The sequence below is a fragment of the Polistes dominula genome, unplaced genomic scaffold, assembly GCF_049000335.1.
Source record: "Polistes dominula isolate Pdom_NZ unplaced genomic scaffold, Pdom_raw_medaka contig_80, whole genome shotgun sequence".
Lineage (NCBI taxonomy): Eukaryota > Metazoa > Arthropoda > Insecta > Hymenoptera > Vespidae > Polistes > Polistes dominula.
In genome coordinates, this window is record NW_028301111.1 from 70,872 (window position 1) to 87,842 (window position 16,971).

Here is a 16,971-nt window from a genome sequence, read left to right on the forward strand (position 1 = left end):
TAGAGATCGATGGTAGGTACCTTACTTGGTGATGGTAAAATATTATCAAGGAGCGGTAAGTTATTATCAAAGAACGGTAAATTATTATCAATGAATAAAGTGTTAAATCCTATTATCACCTACTGATGATTAAATTAGTAATTAAGATAAATCTATTTAGACAAAAAAATTCATGTGTACAGATCACTCGTGTTAGAAGTGAGACCTTCAAAAAACTAATTTTCGAGAGAATGAGACGAATAAACTGTATCAAGAATAAGATAATTGTAGTATCTATTTATTATAATATTGTTACCATAAATAAGAAAGGGCACTAGCATTATCTCGGGGTGGGATTCCTGATAAAAACAAAACTTTTCCAAATTCAAGCAATAAAAATGGAATGCTGAATGCGATAGCCATAGATAGACATCAAAATCGTAGGATGTCTACTGAGGAAAATATAATTCGACGTAAACTAAGTAAATATAAAAGATCGTTTTTGTGAAATTCAGATATAAAAATGTAAGGATTTTGTTGTCACTTGTTTAAATAAACATTTGTCTTAATTGGTGAACAACTGATTCCTACATCTGATATATATACACATATATGTTAAGAGAATTTGATTTTTTTTAAATTTAACACGTCTAATATGCTCCGCGCGCTTCTATGAATCCTGCTAGATGTCTCGGCCATTATTAAATTAATTGAGAACTATGAGAGTAATCGACAGCTAGGTAAAGGAAGATAGAGAAAGAGAGATAGATAAAAGAATTATAAGAGAAAACAAGTAATAAGATAAAAATTACATAAGGATAATTAGTTGTTATAAACAAGATAAATGATTAAAACAGACTTGTGAAGAAGAGGCGAATAATTGATCTTAATTTTCGTCTCTTATTTACGGAAAACTTGTAAATTTTGCATAAATATTGTAAATAATAATATCAGTTATAATATTAATCTCTTATTTTATAGAGAAACTTATTTGGTTTATTTATTATGACAATCACGACTCTTTATATAAAAAATAATTATATATATTTACTACTCATTCTTTTTCTCAACTTCCTGTGTTATGAAGTTAATCAATTTGCCAAATGTAGCATCCAATAATCGATGACGTAATAACAAGTCGCACTTTTATTTTCAAGTAATAAAATAAAATTTAAATAAATAATGCTATCAATTTAATGCATGTTTTTTGCAATATCTTCATTTCATTCATTCTTTTTATTGAATGAAAACAAATATTTCTAATTATAAGACAATATCGCGTTGTACTATGTTTGTTAAGGCAAATGTATTTTATTGTATGTATTTTCTTTTTTTCTTTTTTTCTTTTTTTTTCATTTTGATTTAGAAATATAGTAATCTTCGTTTCTTTACAACACTAGATAAATCAAATATAATGTTAAAAGAGGTATAGTAAAATAAATGATAATAATTCTATTGCAACTTATTATAAATTTTTTATATCTTTTATTCTAAGTCTAAGGGATTATCTTAATTCTAGATATATAAGCAAATTGTTTTATAATTAATCTATTACTTCAAACAATTTTCCTATGTGTATGTCTTTTCTTTTTTCTCTTTTCTATTTTAAATCTAATATCTCTCTCTCTCTCTCTCTCAGCTTTACGAATTTTACACATATAAAGCAATTTTACAGAGCAAAAGAAAATCAGTTTTCACAGCCTTGATCTTCACTCTTCGACGTATACTATATATTTAATTATTTGGCGAGAAAAATAAATTAAAATATATTAGGTCGAGTCATAAGTAACTATTTTCCGTATTAATCTACTATAAGCAACCGAAACAAAGTTATTTTCGATATCATTATACAGATAAGGATTCAGTTCGTCTTCTGTTAACTTTTTTAAATAATGAATGTAACATTTGACAGTTTCTCTTAACTGCTGAAACGGATATTAAAAAATTCACATTACACATTTGACATGTAATATTTTAGGAATTTAAATAAAGCAATAGCACTAAGGTGGCAGCTGAAAAAATATGCACTGTGTACGGTGTAGATCTGATAACTGACAAGGCAGTCAGAAATTGGCTTGTAAAATTCCGTTCTAGAGATATGATCTTAAATGACAACCCATGTACAAGATGTCTTTTCGATATTGACGAACCTTTCAAAGGTAATATTGGAAAGATATCTAATATATACGTTCAACAGATACAAATAGTGCGAAAAAAAATCTCCATTAAAAGTGTCTTGCACATTTATGTCGCAGAAACGCCATATTTTGTCTAATAAAAAACGGAGGTTATTTGTGACTCGACCTAATATTTAAAATAACCCCAAAATTGTGGACGAGACCTTACAATTTTTTACTGTGTGTGTGTGATTTTCTTTTAAATTTAATTTTCAATTTAATTTGATCGTTTCTGATCATTTAATTAGAACAAAAAACAAAAAACAAAATTAATAATAATATCAGTTAATAAAAGCGCACAAAAATATAATCCATCGAAGAGTAAGATATAGTCTTCTTCTATATTTCATATTTCATTGAAATAATAATGAAATATAAGTTATATTCGTAATGTGTGTGTGTGTGTATTAGGAGTATTATTTATAAAATGAAACCATATATCTAAATACATATAATGGATATGTTCGAAATAGTCAAATATTTAAAATTCAATAATTTCTCGGACATGTAATCACATAAGTTACAAATACTTACATAACACATATTTGAAAAATTAACATTACAGTTTTGTGTAGAGAATTTATCATTAGGAATTCCAATATTGCACAATATTGACATCCGCAATACTCTAAACACCATAGTTAATTCCACAATAGTGTGATAGAGATATCTTCAAATAGATGCTGAAATTCTTAATTATTAATTAGGTACACTTAGCATCATGTTACAATAATAGATACCTTATTTATATTATTTACAATTAGAGCGTCTATATCATTATTTTTAGCAAAATTTTTGTAAAATATTGAAAAATTTAATTTTTTTATCGACATCATCATCATCAACATTTTTCCTTATAGGATATTTTTTCACAATATCGCATATTTAATTATAAATAAATTATTTTCTATTAACCTAATTTGACAGACATCAAATTTTGGTCTTACACACAAAAGTCTATTTTCTTTCTAAACATTATGAATGATAGATACATTCTTATTTTTTTTCCATGTAGTATTATTTAATTTTAAGCACATAAAATGTCAAAATATTCTATCGTGTTATTCTGTTTTTTGTTTGTTTGTAACATAACAATTAATGCTAAGGAACATGTTCATAAAACGTCGACAATCAAATGTCACATATGATTCACTGATTTATATTCCACATAACACAACTTTAGCACCATATATAAATTCTATACGTCAAAAGAACAAGCATTATCAAGTTTTTACTAACCTATGTGTACCATTTAATAGAAATACTTGGAAGTTTCATTGAATAATTCATCTGTATATATATATATATATATATATATATATATATATATATATGTTTGAGTCTTTAAAAAAATGTTTTTGTCAAAATTTCGATTACAGGTACATATGGAAGTGTCATTTATATACATATATAGTATATACACTTTTTCACTAAAGATTCTTATACAAATGTGTTCACTAATTTTCAATGGAGGTAACGAAAAAGAAAGTGTAATAAAATAAAATTAAAAAAAAATCACTAAAGTAGTTCACATTATGGTAAAGGCCAAGGTAATCCGGTGAAATCAACAGGTCCACCCAAACCAGCATCAGCTTCCAAAAGGCTCATGATCACAGCCATAGCTGCTTCGTCATTTCCATCGGAGGGTACTGGATTTGGGGATTCATTAATTGTTGTCCCACTGATCATTTCCATCATATCCTCGTCTGGTAACGGTCCTAAAAAAAGTTATATTTAACGTTGCGCGTGATTTTTACTATTTGTATCCAAAGAGAATAATTGTATATAGGAACCGTGCAAGATTTTTTTTTATTCAATGCCCGTTAAAAGATTTTCTACCAAAAAAGAAAAAAAAAAGAAACTAAAGAAAGAAAGAAATCCGTATAATATAACAATATATTTTCGTTAAAAATAAATATACTATATGAAAAATAATTATTGTCCATGAACATGCATATATATGAATATATATGAGTATTATTATGTTATACATATATTTCCATGATCATGCACATAAAATCCAATTATGTCGTTTTCCTGTCACAAATTATTTTTTCTTCTCCTTTCTAATTTATATGATTTTCCAATCTACATATTTCTATTCTTCTCTTCTGATAAATCCGGCATTCGCACTACACACCAATATAAACGACTCCTAGAGACAGTAATAGCTATGACCTTGGTCGTTCGCGATGCTGTTGAGTTGTACGTTGTTGGCTACATGGTTGTACGTGGACGTTGGGTTGCTACTGCTGTTATCAGCACTTATTCCTGCTTGTGGGACCTCGTGAATTCTTTTAGGCGAAGCTGTCGTCGTAATCTGCGACTTAGGTCGGAAAGATGATCCCTAGTGTATCAATCGTTATAGATAGTTGGCTCCTAACACATTTTCATACATAGTACAAATATTAGATTGTCCCAAAAGTTTTTTCTTTTTTTCTAATACCAAATAAATACACAATATTTACCATTCAAAATATTATTTATTTTGTTATATAAGAACCCTTTTGCTTTAATACCTTCTTCTATCTTTCAGGCAGCATTACTATGCCTTTTTTTCTAAAATTCTTATGTTTTTGACAAAAAATAAGTCAGAAGGTGCGCTTTTTTCCGCTGATTTCTTTGAAACGCAGATCACGAAGAAAAATTTTGAAGGGAAAAAAGAAGTTATTATCAAACGGAATTCTGGAGAGTATGCAGGATACGGTAAAACATCCCAATCAACCTGTAAGAGCGTTTTTTTTTTATCGCTAATGCAATATGTGGTCTCGAGTTGCTATGCCTTATCAGTAAGTGTAGAATCCAAAATTTGATGCGATTACCATATCCTGAATGACTAAAACGTACGATATAGATAGCCTAATAGATAAGGCTGCATATTTGCACGAGCAGAGCAAAATAAAGCAATTTATAGCGTGATGAGAAATAAACTATTGGGACTACCTAATATTTATATTTTTATGAAATTTAAATACAGTTTATTTTTACCTCGGTATTTAACAATGCGGATTCTACACCTGGGCATGGACTACTTCCTGAAGATGAATCTTCACCACGTCTTTGAAGATCCAATACGTTTTCCGCTATTTGTCGTCCAATTTTACTTACCTCTACGTGACTCGTTATAAGTCTTTCCAAGCCTCCATTGCCTAGAATTAAAAAAAAAATAAGAAACAACTAACTATTATCTTTTAATAAGAATAATTTTAGAATAGTCTATTAAGATGTTGCATATATGAAATATCGGATTTTTAAATGAATTTATAAAACTATATATAGGAAGGGAATACCTTTGAGAAAATTTCCTATGTTTAAATGTTACTCTGACAATAGACAGTACAATTATAACAAAAGTTATGCCAAAAACAAAAGAATAACGAAAACAGTGAATGACAAATGTTTACATTTGTAAAGAAAATCCGACATCTCATGTGTACCAACCTAATATTTATTCGACACTTAATATATTTATAAATATTTACTTTGAGTAAAATATTCATAATTTTCTTGAACGCTGGAATCTTCGGATTTATTCGTACTACTTCCAGCTTGTCGAATGTCACAACTAAAAACAAATATAATATTATAATGAAAAAAAATATTTAGAAAAATATTATTTAAAAATCATATTACAATAGACAAGACTCACTAGACGGCTGAATTCTTGGCTATCAAATATTCGATATCTTTGGTCCATGGATTCTTAAAAGATTTCCATTCAGACTGTAACCTCACAAAATTCGAACTTTTATTTCGAAACCTATAAACCTAAAAACACAATACAATACAATTATAGTTTAGTCCCTTGTAGAAGATAATCGTCATTTATTATTAAACTTACTTGGGTTGTAACACGTTCGGAAGATTGTAATGCAGATTTGTGTGATTCTGCTAGGTGTGGTATATCATCGTGATGATAATATTCATACATGCTAGTACCCAAAAGTTCCTGAGGAAGAAAACCAAGTACCAATGTGGCTCTAAAGATAGAAAAAAAAATTATATATTATTATTATTATTATTATTATTATTATTATTATTATTTTGTTATTATCATATTCTTTACCACAAAAATATAGAGAAAAGAAGAACTTTATTAACATTTGCGGTCATTCAATAAAACGGCACAATAATTTCTCTCTTCCTCATCAATAGTTTTTCTAGTCGTTTTATTGCAAAATAGTAGCTGATACTAACTGACCTTTGATCCACGAACAAGAATTTCCCGTCCATGGCGTGTCTCGAGATAAATTCTATCGTTCGAAGACGTGGTCTTCTTGGTGAGGTTGACGGTGTTGGTAATACGCTTTGAATTCGACCTACTGCGACCAAACACGACAAATTGCAAGCTTCCCCATCGGTTTCACCTTCTTGTTCTTCCAAACCAATTTTTGCTGGTGCCCATGACTTCAGGTAACCGGTACATTGTATGACGCAATACTTCCAATCTAAGGATATACGTAAAAATGATTATACAATTAAATAATTATTCAATATTATCATTTTAATAAGAAAACATTTTAAATAATTTCTATCAATATGTTCATAAATTGATATATTATTATTCGTATAAGTGTAATGTAAAAGAAAACAAAAACAAAAAAAAACAAATATTAAAAATGATATATTAAGGGTACCGAAAAGAAATCAAAATTTCTTCGATGAGTACACTCACATTTAGATTGTGTCAATAAAAATTCAAAGAACTTTTTAAAAAGGAAATTGAACAGTTCTCTTTACGTAAGGTAAAATGAGTTGGAAGATGATGTAACAATTTTTTGTTAACATTTAGACATATTTTTTATTTCATTTTATTTCATCTAGAAATGAAACTCATTCTTAAACATTAAAAAGAAATAAAAATAAAAACCCCCATAACTTAGATGAATATAAAATCTATTTTACTTTCAAAGTATCAATTATCCAAAGTATATATACATTCATACACATACAAAGCATAGATACGTAAAACGATAAAGGAAATTTATGCGAATCTACAACATCTCTTCTTACCATGTTATTATGGGGTTTGAGAAAAAAAACAAAAAAAGAACGTTATTCCCGGGATTCTCGAGATAGTAATAACGATATTTCAAGTGATGCTACATGAGTAAAACGCGCCAACAACATTCCACGTCCTTTCACCGATCATCAAGATTTTTCACATTCGATGAAGAACTTTGTGTGTTACCTGAATTATAATCTTTTTCTCTCTCTTTCTCTTTTTCATTGAACGCAAGGAAACACGAATTCCTTTCGAAATATCAAATTTTTATAAGTTAAAGTTAAACGTAACTTTGTGTTTATACGTGTATTAGTGTGCGTATGTATGTAATTTCCATAATATATATATTTTATTAATAAAAATATTCACCATTCACATTACGAACAAACTAGTTAAAAGAATAGCTAAGTGTTATTATTTTAAAATTATTTTTTTTGAAAAAGAGGACAACACACGAATCGGTCATTAACATTATGATAACTTCAATTACATCATCACCAATCTAATATTATTTTTATGAGGAAAATATAGTATTCTCTTAAATATTATATGAAGTTTATTATATTAAATATATCACTAAATTTATTTTATTAGTATATTTAAATATTATATTATTATTATTATATATTAAATATGTTATTATAATATATTATTGTGAATTTATCATATTATTTTTTATTTAACATTTGATATCTTATAAATAGATAATTATTTTAATTTACAATCTGTTGAATCAGTAAATGATTTTTTTTTGTTATACGTAATATTATAATATTATTAAGATGTGGCTTTGTTATACAAAAAATGTTAATTTAATATATTAGGTTATTAACTACGAAATGTCTGATTACTCGAACTATTTTCATCTCAAGATCAGACATTTCATATTTAATGACATAAAAACTCTAAACTATTTACTAATTTATAACAATACTTAAAATAATACAACAACTAGAATGGAATACATAAAATAATAATACATGAAAAAATTTAAAAAGCATGGTTAGGTTATGTCATGTGTAAATCTGAAATAAACGTATGACGTGAATGTATCAAAATAATTGAATTGAAATACAATGCTATCTGTTGAATATTTACAAAACCTTGAGACATTGATAATCTCCAAATAATAAATCATTTAATTCTCCCGAAAAAATAAAAATATACGCGAAAAAACTATCCCATATACTAAGATGTAGAAAAATACACAGAACAAAAAAATTTCGTTAAGATAGGTTTAGTAGTTTCGGAATTATTAGTGAACAAAAATATTGTGATACTGAATTTTTATATATAAAGAAATTATTACAATAAATTATTAATTTTATTTAATTATTATTTGTATATTTTATTATTCCTATTATTAGGTCATTAAGTATGAAATGTCTGAATTGGGACGGAAAGTTTGGTTTATTATATCTCGGACAATAAATAATATAATTAATCAAAATATGCACCTAAATTATCAATACAACGTTGCCATTTTACCGATAGCTTATTAATACTGCTAGCGAAAAAATCTAGAGAGCAGCTGGTGATAAAATCGTGAAAGGCATTTTCCACCGCATGTTGGGAATTAAATACTTTTCCTTGCAAAAAATTGTCTAAAGCTCGGAAAAAATGGTAATCGGGTGGTGCACGATCTGGCGAGTACGTTGGAGTGACAAAGTTTTTCCTGGTCCAGTTCCTGTAGTTTAAGTAATGTCGATCTTGAGACGTGTGGTCGAGCGTTGTCCTGCAGAAGGATTGGTCTGTCCCTGTTGACCAATCTCGGCTGCTTAATTTGCAGCTGCCTCATCATTTCTTCTAACTGTTCACAGTAAAGTGTTCACTTCTCATCGCACGTGACTATCCGATGCCAAAATGAATCGCCTTTTAGTCTTAATACTAAAGAACAGCAAGCTTTGAAGCGGTTCCGTTGCTGACGCTCGTTTAATTCATGCGGAACCCACCTATCCGTCTCCTTTACTTTTCCGATTGCTTTCAGATGACTTAATATTGTTGGGATGGTAACTTCAAACCTTGCTGCTAGTCCAGGGGTCGTTTCAGATGGATTTGCTTCCACTACAGCTTTCAGTTGGTCGTCATCCGCCTTGCTCTTAGGCCACCCGCGTGGTTCATTTTGAAGATCAAAATCTCCAGATCGGAATTTTGTGAACCATCGAGATTCTGTTCTATCGTTAGCTACATCCTTGCCGAATACTTCGTTAACATTTCGGCTTTTCTGCACTGCATTAGTTCCATGACGGAAGTCATATTCGAAAATAACTCGCATTTTTGTCTTATCCATGGCTTACAGTATTTAACCTCCAAACGTCAATACGATAGACAATTAAAAACAAAAGAGTGCATCTGAAAGCCAGATAACGTACCTTCTTAATGCCAAAAAGAAAAATAAAGGACAATCGAAGTAAAATTTCGGAGATATCTGGTATCAAACGTGAGGCTTTAGGTAATCAGACATTTCATACTTAATGACCTAATAAAAACAAGTTTCTAATATTTCCTACTGTACATTTGATATAATTATTTAAAATGTTACAAAAATTATTTATTTATTTTTGTAGTTTCTTATATTATTTGATATTGTTGTGATATGTGTTCTGCAAATAAATCTGTTTCTATTGTATGTATATTGAATTACTGAAACCTTTTTAGACCATAAAATCAGGTAACGTGTTGGCATGAATAAAAAAAAATGAAAGAGTGATTCGTTCCAAAAAATCACAAACGGTGTGTGCTATTGATTATTCCACATAATATATTCACTGATAGAATGGAATAAGTATGAAAAGGTTTTTCTTAAAAAGTTACTTGAAATCGTCAAAAGGGGAAAATAAAAAACAGAGTGAAACATTTATAACTAACCGACATTTTGTTGTTTCTTTCGTCGGTGACAACCAGTAGTTGTATCGGCTTCTTCTTTGACTTGCAACTCGTTGCATCTAACACCTTCGACCTTACGTTTCATTCGACAAAAGAAGGATCTTCTTGCACCAGGACAAAGTCGGGACACTCCTTGCGGAACGTCGGTTTTTACTGGCAGCATTGCTAAAATAAAAATATTACGATAACATTTTTAGAAAGCATGTTAGTCGTTCATTGTCAATACTACACGTAACACATGACTGGTTGTAAGAATTTTTTTTTGCACAATTTTGTTTAAAATTTATTACAATTGTTATTGAGTGATTAATATTTTTTGCTATACGTATATAGTAAAATATATGACTTTTTGAAGATGGGTTATTTGATTTATTATAATAAAAATAACTATTAGGTGGCTTGGAAAGTACTTTCATTTTTCTTTTGTAAAAATGAAGATAATTTTTGCTTCGAGGTTAAACCTAAACCTTTCAAGTGGTCATAAATAGTTGAATTTGATAAATCTGACCTCTTATCGATCTCACGTATTTTTATTTGTCGGTTTGCATCAACTAATGCATGCCATTATTGCGTTAGTAAAAAACGAAACGACTTTCCGAACCACCTAATATATATAGTATTAATAAATTTAATGCTAATTAAAGCTGATATTTACTTGATCAGTAGTTTTCGATATTTTTACTGTATATTTTAAACAAATGATAAATTTATACAAAAAAATGTCAGTATAAACATTTTAAATTAATAATCAAACTTTTATGCAGTCCTGTATTAACGTGTAATCTATCAAAAATACTGGTCTTATCTATTCATTAACATAATCCTAATAAACATAATCATTGCAAGTTACAATCTATTTTAAACATATTACCTTAAAGATTGATATACAAGGATACGACGCGTATCGTTGCATTAGGCTTGTTTAGAATGAATAGGAATATTTCAAATACACCTTTTTAAAATATTAGACTCGTAAAGGAAGAAAATAGCATTTTACGAACATGTTGGGGAAAAAAACCTTTGCAGAAATATATTTTAAAATAATTGAATGTATAAAAATAAAAAAAAATGCAAAGATAACATTAAAAAAATCACTTCAATTGAAAATTTCAAATCATTAGGTTCTTGCATAAAAACAATAGATTTAAAGTATATTTTTGTTAATATTTATAATAAATAAGTATTAAGTAAATATATATATATAATTATATAAATAAAAGTATAAATTATATTCTTAATAAAATAATAAAAATAAATATTAATATAAATATTAAACAGTTATTATATATTTTATTGTAATATTTATTGTAAATATATCTACTCTTTTTATTTATTTATTATTTATTTATAAATTATTTATTGATTTTTCTTTTTTCTATTTTTTATTGCCACTAATTTCTCTTCGTCTTTTTTATAGAAATTTTTGTACCAATGTACAACCCTTCAACAAACAAATAAATATACAAAATTATTATTTTTATTAATAATAATATATATATTTAATAATTATTATTTATTTCATTGTAAAATTCATTGTAAATATCTTTACATATTAGTTATTAATTATTTATAAATATTTCTTTAATGTAATTTATTTATTTTATTTTATATTTATTTATTTATTTATTTTTCTTTTTTTCACCCTTTTATTTTAACTATTTTCTGTTCTGTCTTTTTTTTGCAAATTAAAATATAAATAATATTGTAATAATATTGTAAAAAAAATATTAAGCTATTTAATATTAATAATAAATAAAAATAATAATAATATATATTGTTATTATTATTTGATTATTGTATCATATTATATTTTTATTATTATTGTATTAATTTTATATTAAGAATAATAATTATTATTATTATATTAACTATTATTAATATTTATATTTTATTAATTTTTTTATTGTTATTATTATTATTATATTTAGGTTTTTATTATATTATATGATTATATTTTTAAATAATCAATTTATTTATTATTAATAATAATAAATTTTGTTAATATAAATATAATAAAATATATAATAATATAATAAATATATAAAATAAAATAAATATAATATAAATATTAATAATAAATAAATAAATTAATAAAAAGAATATAAATAATTATTAAGTACATATATTAATGTTTATTGATATATGATAAATAGAGATAGATGATGGTTGTGGTGAATAGGTCATGATGAATATTTTGCATCATCATCATCATAATCATTATTATCATTATTATCATCAACATCACCATAATCATCATCATGATCATTCTCGTTTAGTCTATTTTTCTTATTGAATGCATGAATCCTTTCGTAATCTTTGGTTTATCTCTGCTAATACCGATTTTCAAAGATGTTTATCGACAAACGGTCTTGGAAGCAAATGTTGCAGGACGACTGACATTTCATCGGGTGAATGTAGAAGAAAATCTTACTGAGTAATCTGCGTTATCCTGATCAACGCGTAAGCCACAGTCAGGTGAATGTCGAAAGGTGCTATAATTAATGGATACCTGGGTCGAAAGTCAAATATGGATGTTTTAAGGAGATACACACAACTTTTTCTAACCGAATATAAACAGAATTATTTTTTTTTTCTTGGAAAATAAATGTATCATTATTTGTTTCTTATTATCCTAAATTTGATTTTGCTTGCTTTTATTATTTTTTCATTTTACTGATTTTTATATGAGCTGTTGATAATCAGAAAAAAACCATCTTGTTAGTTGTGATTTTGAAAACAAAAAATAAAAACAAAAAAAATTCTTTAGAAAATTGTACAAAATTATGTCAATTTGTTTTAGATCACATCGCTAGCTTTGAAGCTAATTTCTTTTTTCAATTAATTTTAATAACAGACAGATTTTAATAATGAATCAGTTTTATTACAAAAAAAAATACCGACTATTTTTGAAGAAAATGAAATATAATTGAATAATTCACACGGTTATCAATGCATCATATATTATCAAAATATTATAAACACATACAGTGGATGTAAAAAGTATTCGTACACCAATTATTTTGAAATAAAAGTTTCTAAAATTATAAATAAAAAAAAATGAAAATTGGCGAACTTCGAGAAAATAACGGTTTTTCTAAAAAAAAATCCGAAAATTCAGGGAGCTTATCATCTCAAAATTTTGTTGTATTTTTTTCTCATAAGTACATCTAAAAACAAAAATTTAAAAAAAAAACGTCCCAATAGGTAGAATTTTGAAGAATTTATAGCCATTTAAAAAAAAAAGCCATTTTTTTTAAATCATAATAATTTCTTTTTAGGTTTGGTAAAAAAATTTGAAAAAATTCTGCGAACTGTTTTTCATAGGGTAGAATAGGATGAAAAACTTTCAGCCAACTCGAAAAGGGTCAGGGTCAAAAGTGATTGATTTGGTATGGAATACCCCATATACATTTATTTTCTCTTCTGAATCTTACAAATCTCTAGTTTTTCGATTGAATAAAAAATATAATTTGGCAGACCAAAAAATCATCAAATTTTCGTGCGAAATTTGAAACGTTTCTTTTTTCAATTCCGCCATTTTGATAAAATTTCAATTTTTCGTTGCGATCGAGTTTCATGGTACGGGAAATTCCTTCTACTTTAATCAACTTTTTGGTTTTTTTGATTTCATGCATTGTAAAAGTCGCTATAATTGCAGCAGTAGGAGGACTTTCTTTTTGGGGCCTTAGGAGATGGCGAATAACTCGCATAATTTTCAATTTTTCGGTTCAAAAATTTGGTCATATATTATTTACATATCCATGAATATCTCCTTAAAAAATTAATACATTTCATGCAGTAGTTTGCTTTAAAAAAAATTCCGAAAAATCACCTTTTTCTCAAGCGGTCACACTAGCGGTTTCTCTTAACCCTTTGACTACTGTTGGCGCCTATTGGCGTCCGACACATGTTGGCTTCCTGGTACTGTTGACGCCTATTGGCGTCCAAATCAAATTTCGCTTGTTTCGCACGTTTTAAAATTTTATAATTGGTCTTATGGTAATGTAGACCTTCAATGGTAATGTAGATTACCTATTTCGATTAACTTATTTAGATTCATTTAAATTTAATTAAACAAATATTAAGAAAATACTTAGATGAAACTAATGGATATAAATTAGGAGGTAGAGATACTAACAATGAGTCTTTTCGTTTGACGCAAAAGCATTTTCCGTCTCTATATGAAAGTAATACAGCAATTCGGAAAAGTGCAAGGCGTAGATGTGTAATGTGTGCAAAAAATGATAAGAAAAAGGATACACATTACGAATGTAAAATATGTAATGTAGGATTATTTATTCATCCGTGTTTTGAAATATATCATACGTTATTATATTATCAAATTTTATTATTAAACATTTTTATTTAAAAAAATAAAATAATGTTATTTAAAAAAAGCTTAATATTAATGTTCACTTCAAGTAATATTTTTTTAATGTAATAAATTTCAGTATTTTGAATATTTTAATATACTTCCGCAGAAATGCGTCGTTCCCTTTTTATGACGTCGTGAGTGAATTCGTACCGTACCGTACGGCCAGTGCGTGCCTAAGTCTGCCGTAGTCAAAGGGTTAGTAACTAACTCAATTTAGTTGAAAAATGAACAACTTCATTTTCCAAATAAATGACAGATATATACTTATACTTACTTTTCGCATCAATGAGTCGTTCTCTAGGACTTAAATCTGACGAGGATAATTGCTCTTTTACTTTGGCCACGTCTTTCGGATGAAGTATGTCGAACCAACTTTGACCCAAAAGGTCACCCTGAAATATATTCTTATTATTATTATTATTTTTTAATTTTATCCATTTTAGACATTCAATTATTTGTATTGTACTATATGTATATACATAGCGAATAATAATAATATGTATTGGCATATAAAGTAAAGTAGAGCCTGTTTTTGAGAGGGGGCCTTTTCTATGCAATTTTTTTTGTGCGATCTTTTTTTATACGGTATATGAATTTCAGCGGCGTCAACACCAGTTTAATGTTTCCTATCAGTGTACATATACATGTATGGACAAACCCTGACTACGTGGACTCCTTGACGATAATGGAAATTTATACAATCACTGGATCAGGGCATAATCGAAAATTTTAAGAAACATAATCTCAAATTTACTTTTAGCTACATTCTGAAAAAACTAGAGAACGATGAATTAGGCCTGACTGAAGTTTGGAAAAAATTCTCAATTTTAAACTGCATAAACTATATTACTGCAGCAGTTGGTCAAATAAAACAACACACATTAAATTCGTGCTGGAAAGCGATCTGGCCTGAATGTGTAATTAATCGAAATGTAACCGAAAACGCGTCCACGTTATTATCTGAAATTACTGCACTCGCACATATGGTAAGATCAGCGGAGAGGGCTTTGATACTTTCGGCGAAAATGATCTTGACAAAATGATTGAGGACGAAACTGTCAATGATGGTGACATTATATATATATGTTTTTTTATTTATATTATATTTAGATCGGGTCATAAATAACTTCCCTTTTTTATGAGACAAAGAATGGCGTCTCTACCACTGATAAGTGCAAGACACTTTTCATGGAGTTTTATTTTGCACTATTTGCATTTGTTGGACGTATCTATTGGATTTTGAACTAATATTACCTTTAGAAGGTTTGTCAAAGTTGGAAAGAAGTCCTGCAATTGATTCCTCTTTAAAGGTCGTATCTTCAGAACGGAATTTTACAAACCAACTTCTGACTGCCCTATCAGTTAACAGTCCTACACCGTACACAATGCATATTTTTTTAGCTGTCACCTTAGTGCTATTGCCTTGTTTAAATTCCTAAAGAATTACATGTCGAATAGGCACTTTTTACTATCTATTTCAGAGGTTCACCTATTTGCATCATTGCGCGGAATATTACACAAGCCGTGAGTATCTACTATCACCAAGAGCGAAATAATCCGCATAAGAAGCATTGGTTTTTCTACCTGTAAGCATTTTACCGGTGATACCGGTCAATCGTAAGTTTTATGTCTTGGATACTTAAGCAAGGAAGACTAGTTTTAATCATGATGCAAATGGGTTAAGAAAAACGGTTAAATGTAACATTCACAACATAAAAAAGTTGACAGAAAACTAACTAAATCCGTATATTTTGATGACTAATATTAGGTCATTAATTATAAAATGTCTGATTTGAAACCGAAAGTTTGGTTGACTATATCTCGGGCAATAAATAATATAATTATTTAAAATTGTACCTAAATTATCAATACAACGTTACATTTTAACGATAGCTTATTAATACAGCTAGCGAAAAAATCTGGAGAGCAGCTGGAGATAAAATCGCGAAAGGCATTTTCCACCGCATGTTGGGAATTAAATACTTTTCCTTGCAAAAAATTGTCTAAAGCTCGGAACAAATGATAATCGGTTAGCGCGAAATCTGGCGAGTAAAGTGGGTGACAAAGTGTTTCCTGGTCCAGTTCATGTAGTTTAAGTAACGTCGATCTTGCAACGTATGGTCGAGCGTTGTCCTGCAGAAGGATTGGTCGGTCCCTGTTGACAAATCTCGGCTGCTTAATTTGCAGCTGTATAATCATTTCTTCTAACTGTTCACAGTAAAGGTCTGCCGTTATCAATTGCCTAGGTCTCATAAAACTATAGTGTATAACACCCGCGCTGGATCACCAAACAGACATCATTAGTTTTTTTTTGTGTATACTCGGCTTTGGGGTTTGTTTTGGCACTTTATCCTTGTCCAACTATTCTGCTGAGCGCTTGCGATTATCAAAAAGTATCCACTTTTCATCGCACGTGACTATGCGGTGCCAAAATGGATCGCCTTTTAGTCTTGATACCAAAGAACAGCAAGCCTCGAAGCGGTTTCGTTGCTGACGCTTGCTCAAGCCATGCGGAACAAACCTATCCAGTTCCTTTACTTTTCCGAGTG

At 28.3% G+C, this 16,971-nt stretch overlaps 1 protein-coding gene across 5 annotated transcripts in view; it reads right to left on the reverse strand.

The window, feature by feature from the left end:
* Positions 1–256: 256 nt before the first annotated feature.
* LOC107072743 (basic helix-loop-helix ARNT-like protein 1) overlaps positions 257–16,971 on the reverse strand; it is a 141,706-nt gene continuing 124,991 nt past the window's right edge. For 3 of the 5 annotated variants that reach the window (XM_089176594.1, XM_089176596.1, XM_089176595.1), the window contains exons 8-16: positions 14,697–14,814; positions 10,030–10,212; positions 6,358–6,604; positions 5,998–6,136; positions 5,806–5,924; positions 5,639–5,721; positions 5,145–5,305; positions 4,335–4,503; positions 257–3,874 (exon numbers count right to left, since the gene is read on the reverse strand). In XM_089176594.1, coding sequence (XP_089032720.1) covers positions 3,690–3,874; positions 4,335–4,503; positions 5,145–5,305; positions 5,639–5,721; positions 5,806–5,924; positions 5,998–6,136; positions 6,358–6,604; positions 10,030–10,212; positions 14,697–14,814 — 1,404 coding nt within the window. In that variant the 3' untranslated portion in view covers positions 257–3,689. Of the gene's footprint in view, positions 3,875–4,296; positions 4,504–5,144; positions 5,306–5,638; positions 5,722–5,805; positions 5,925–5,997; positions 6,137–6,357; positions 6,605–10,029; positions 10,213–14,696; positions 14,815–16,971 lie in introns of all 5 variants that reach the window. The other 2 variants (XM_089176597.1, XM_089176598.1) reach the window with 2 other exon arrangements.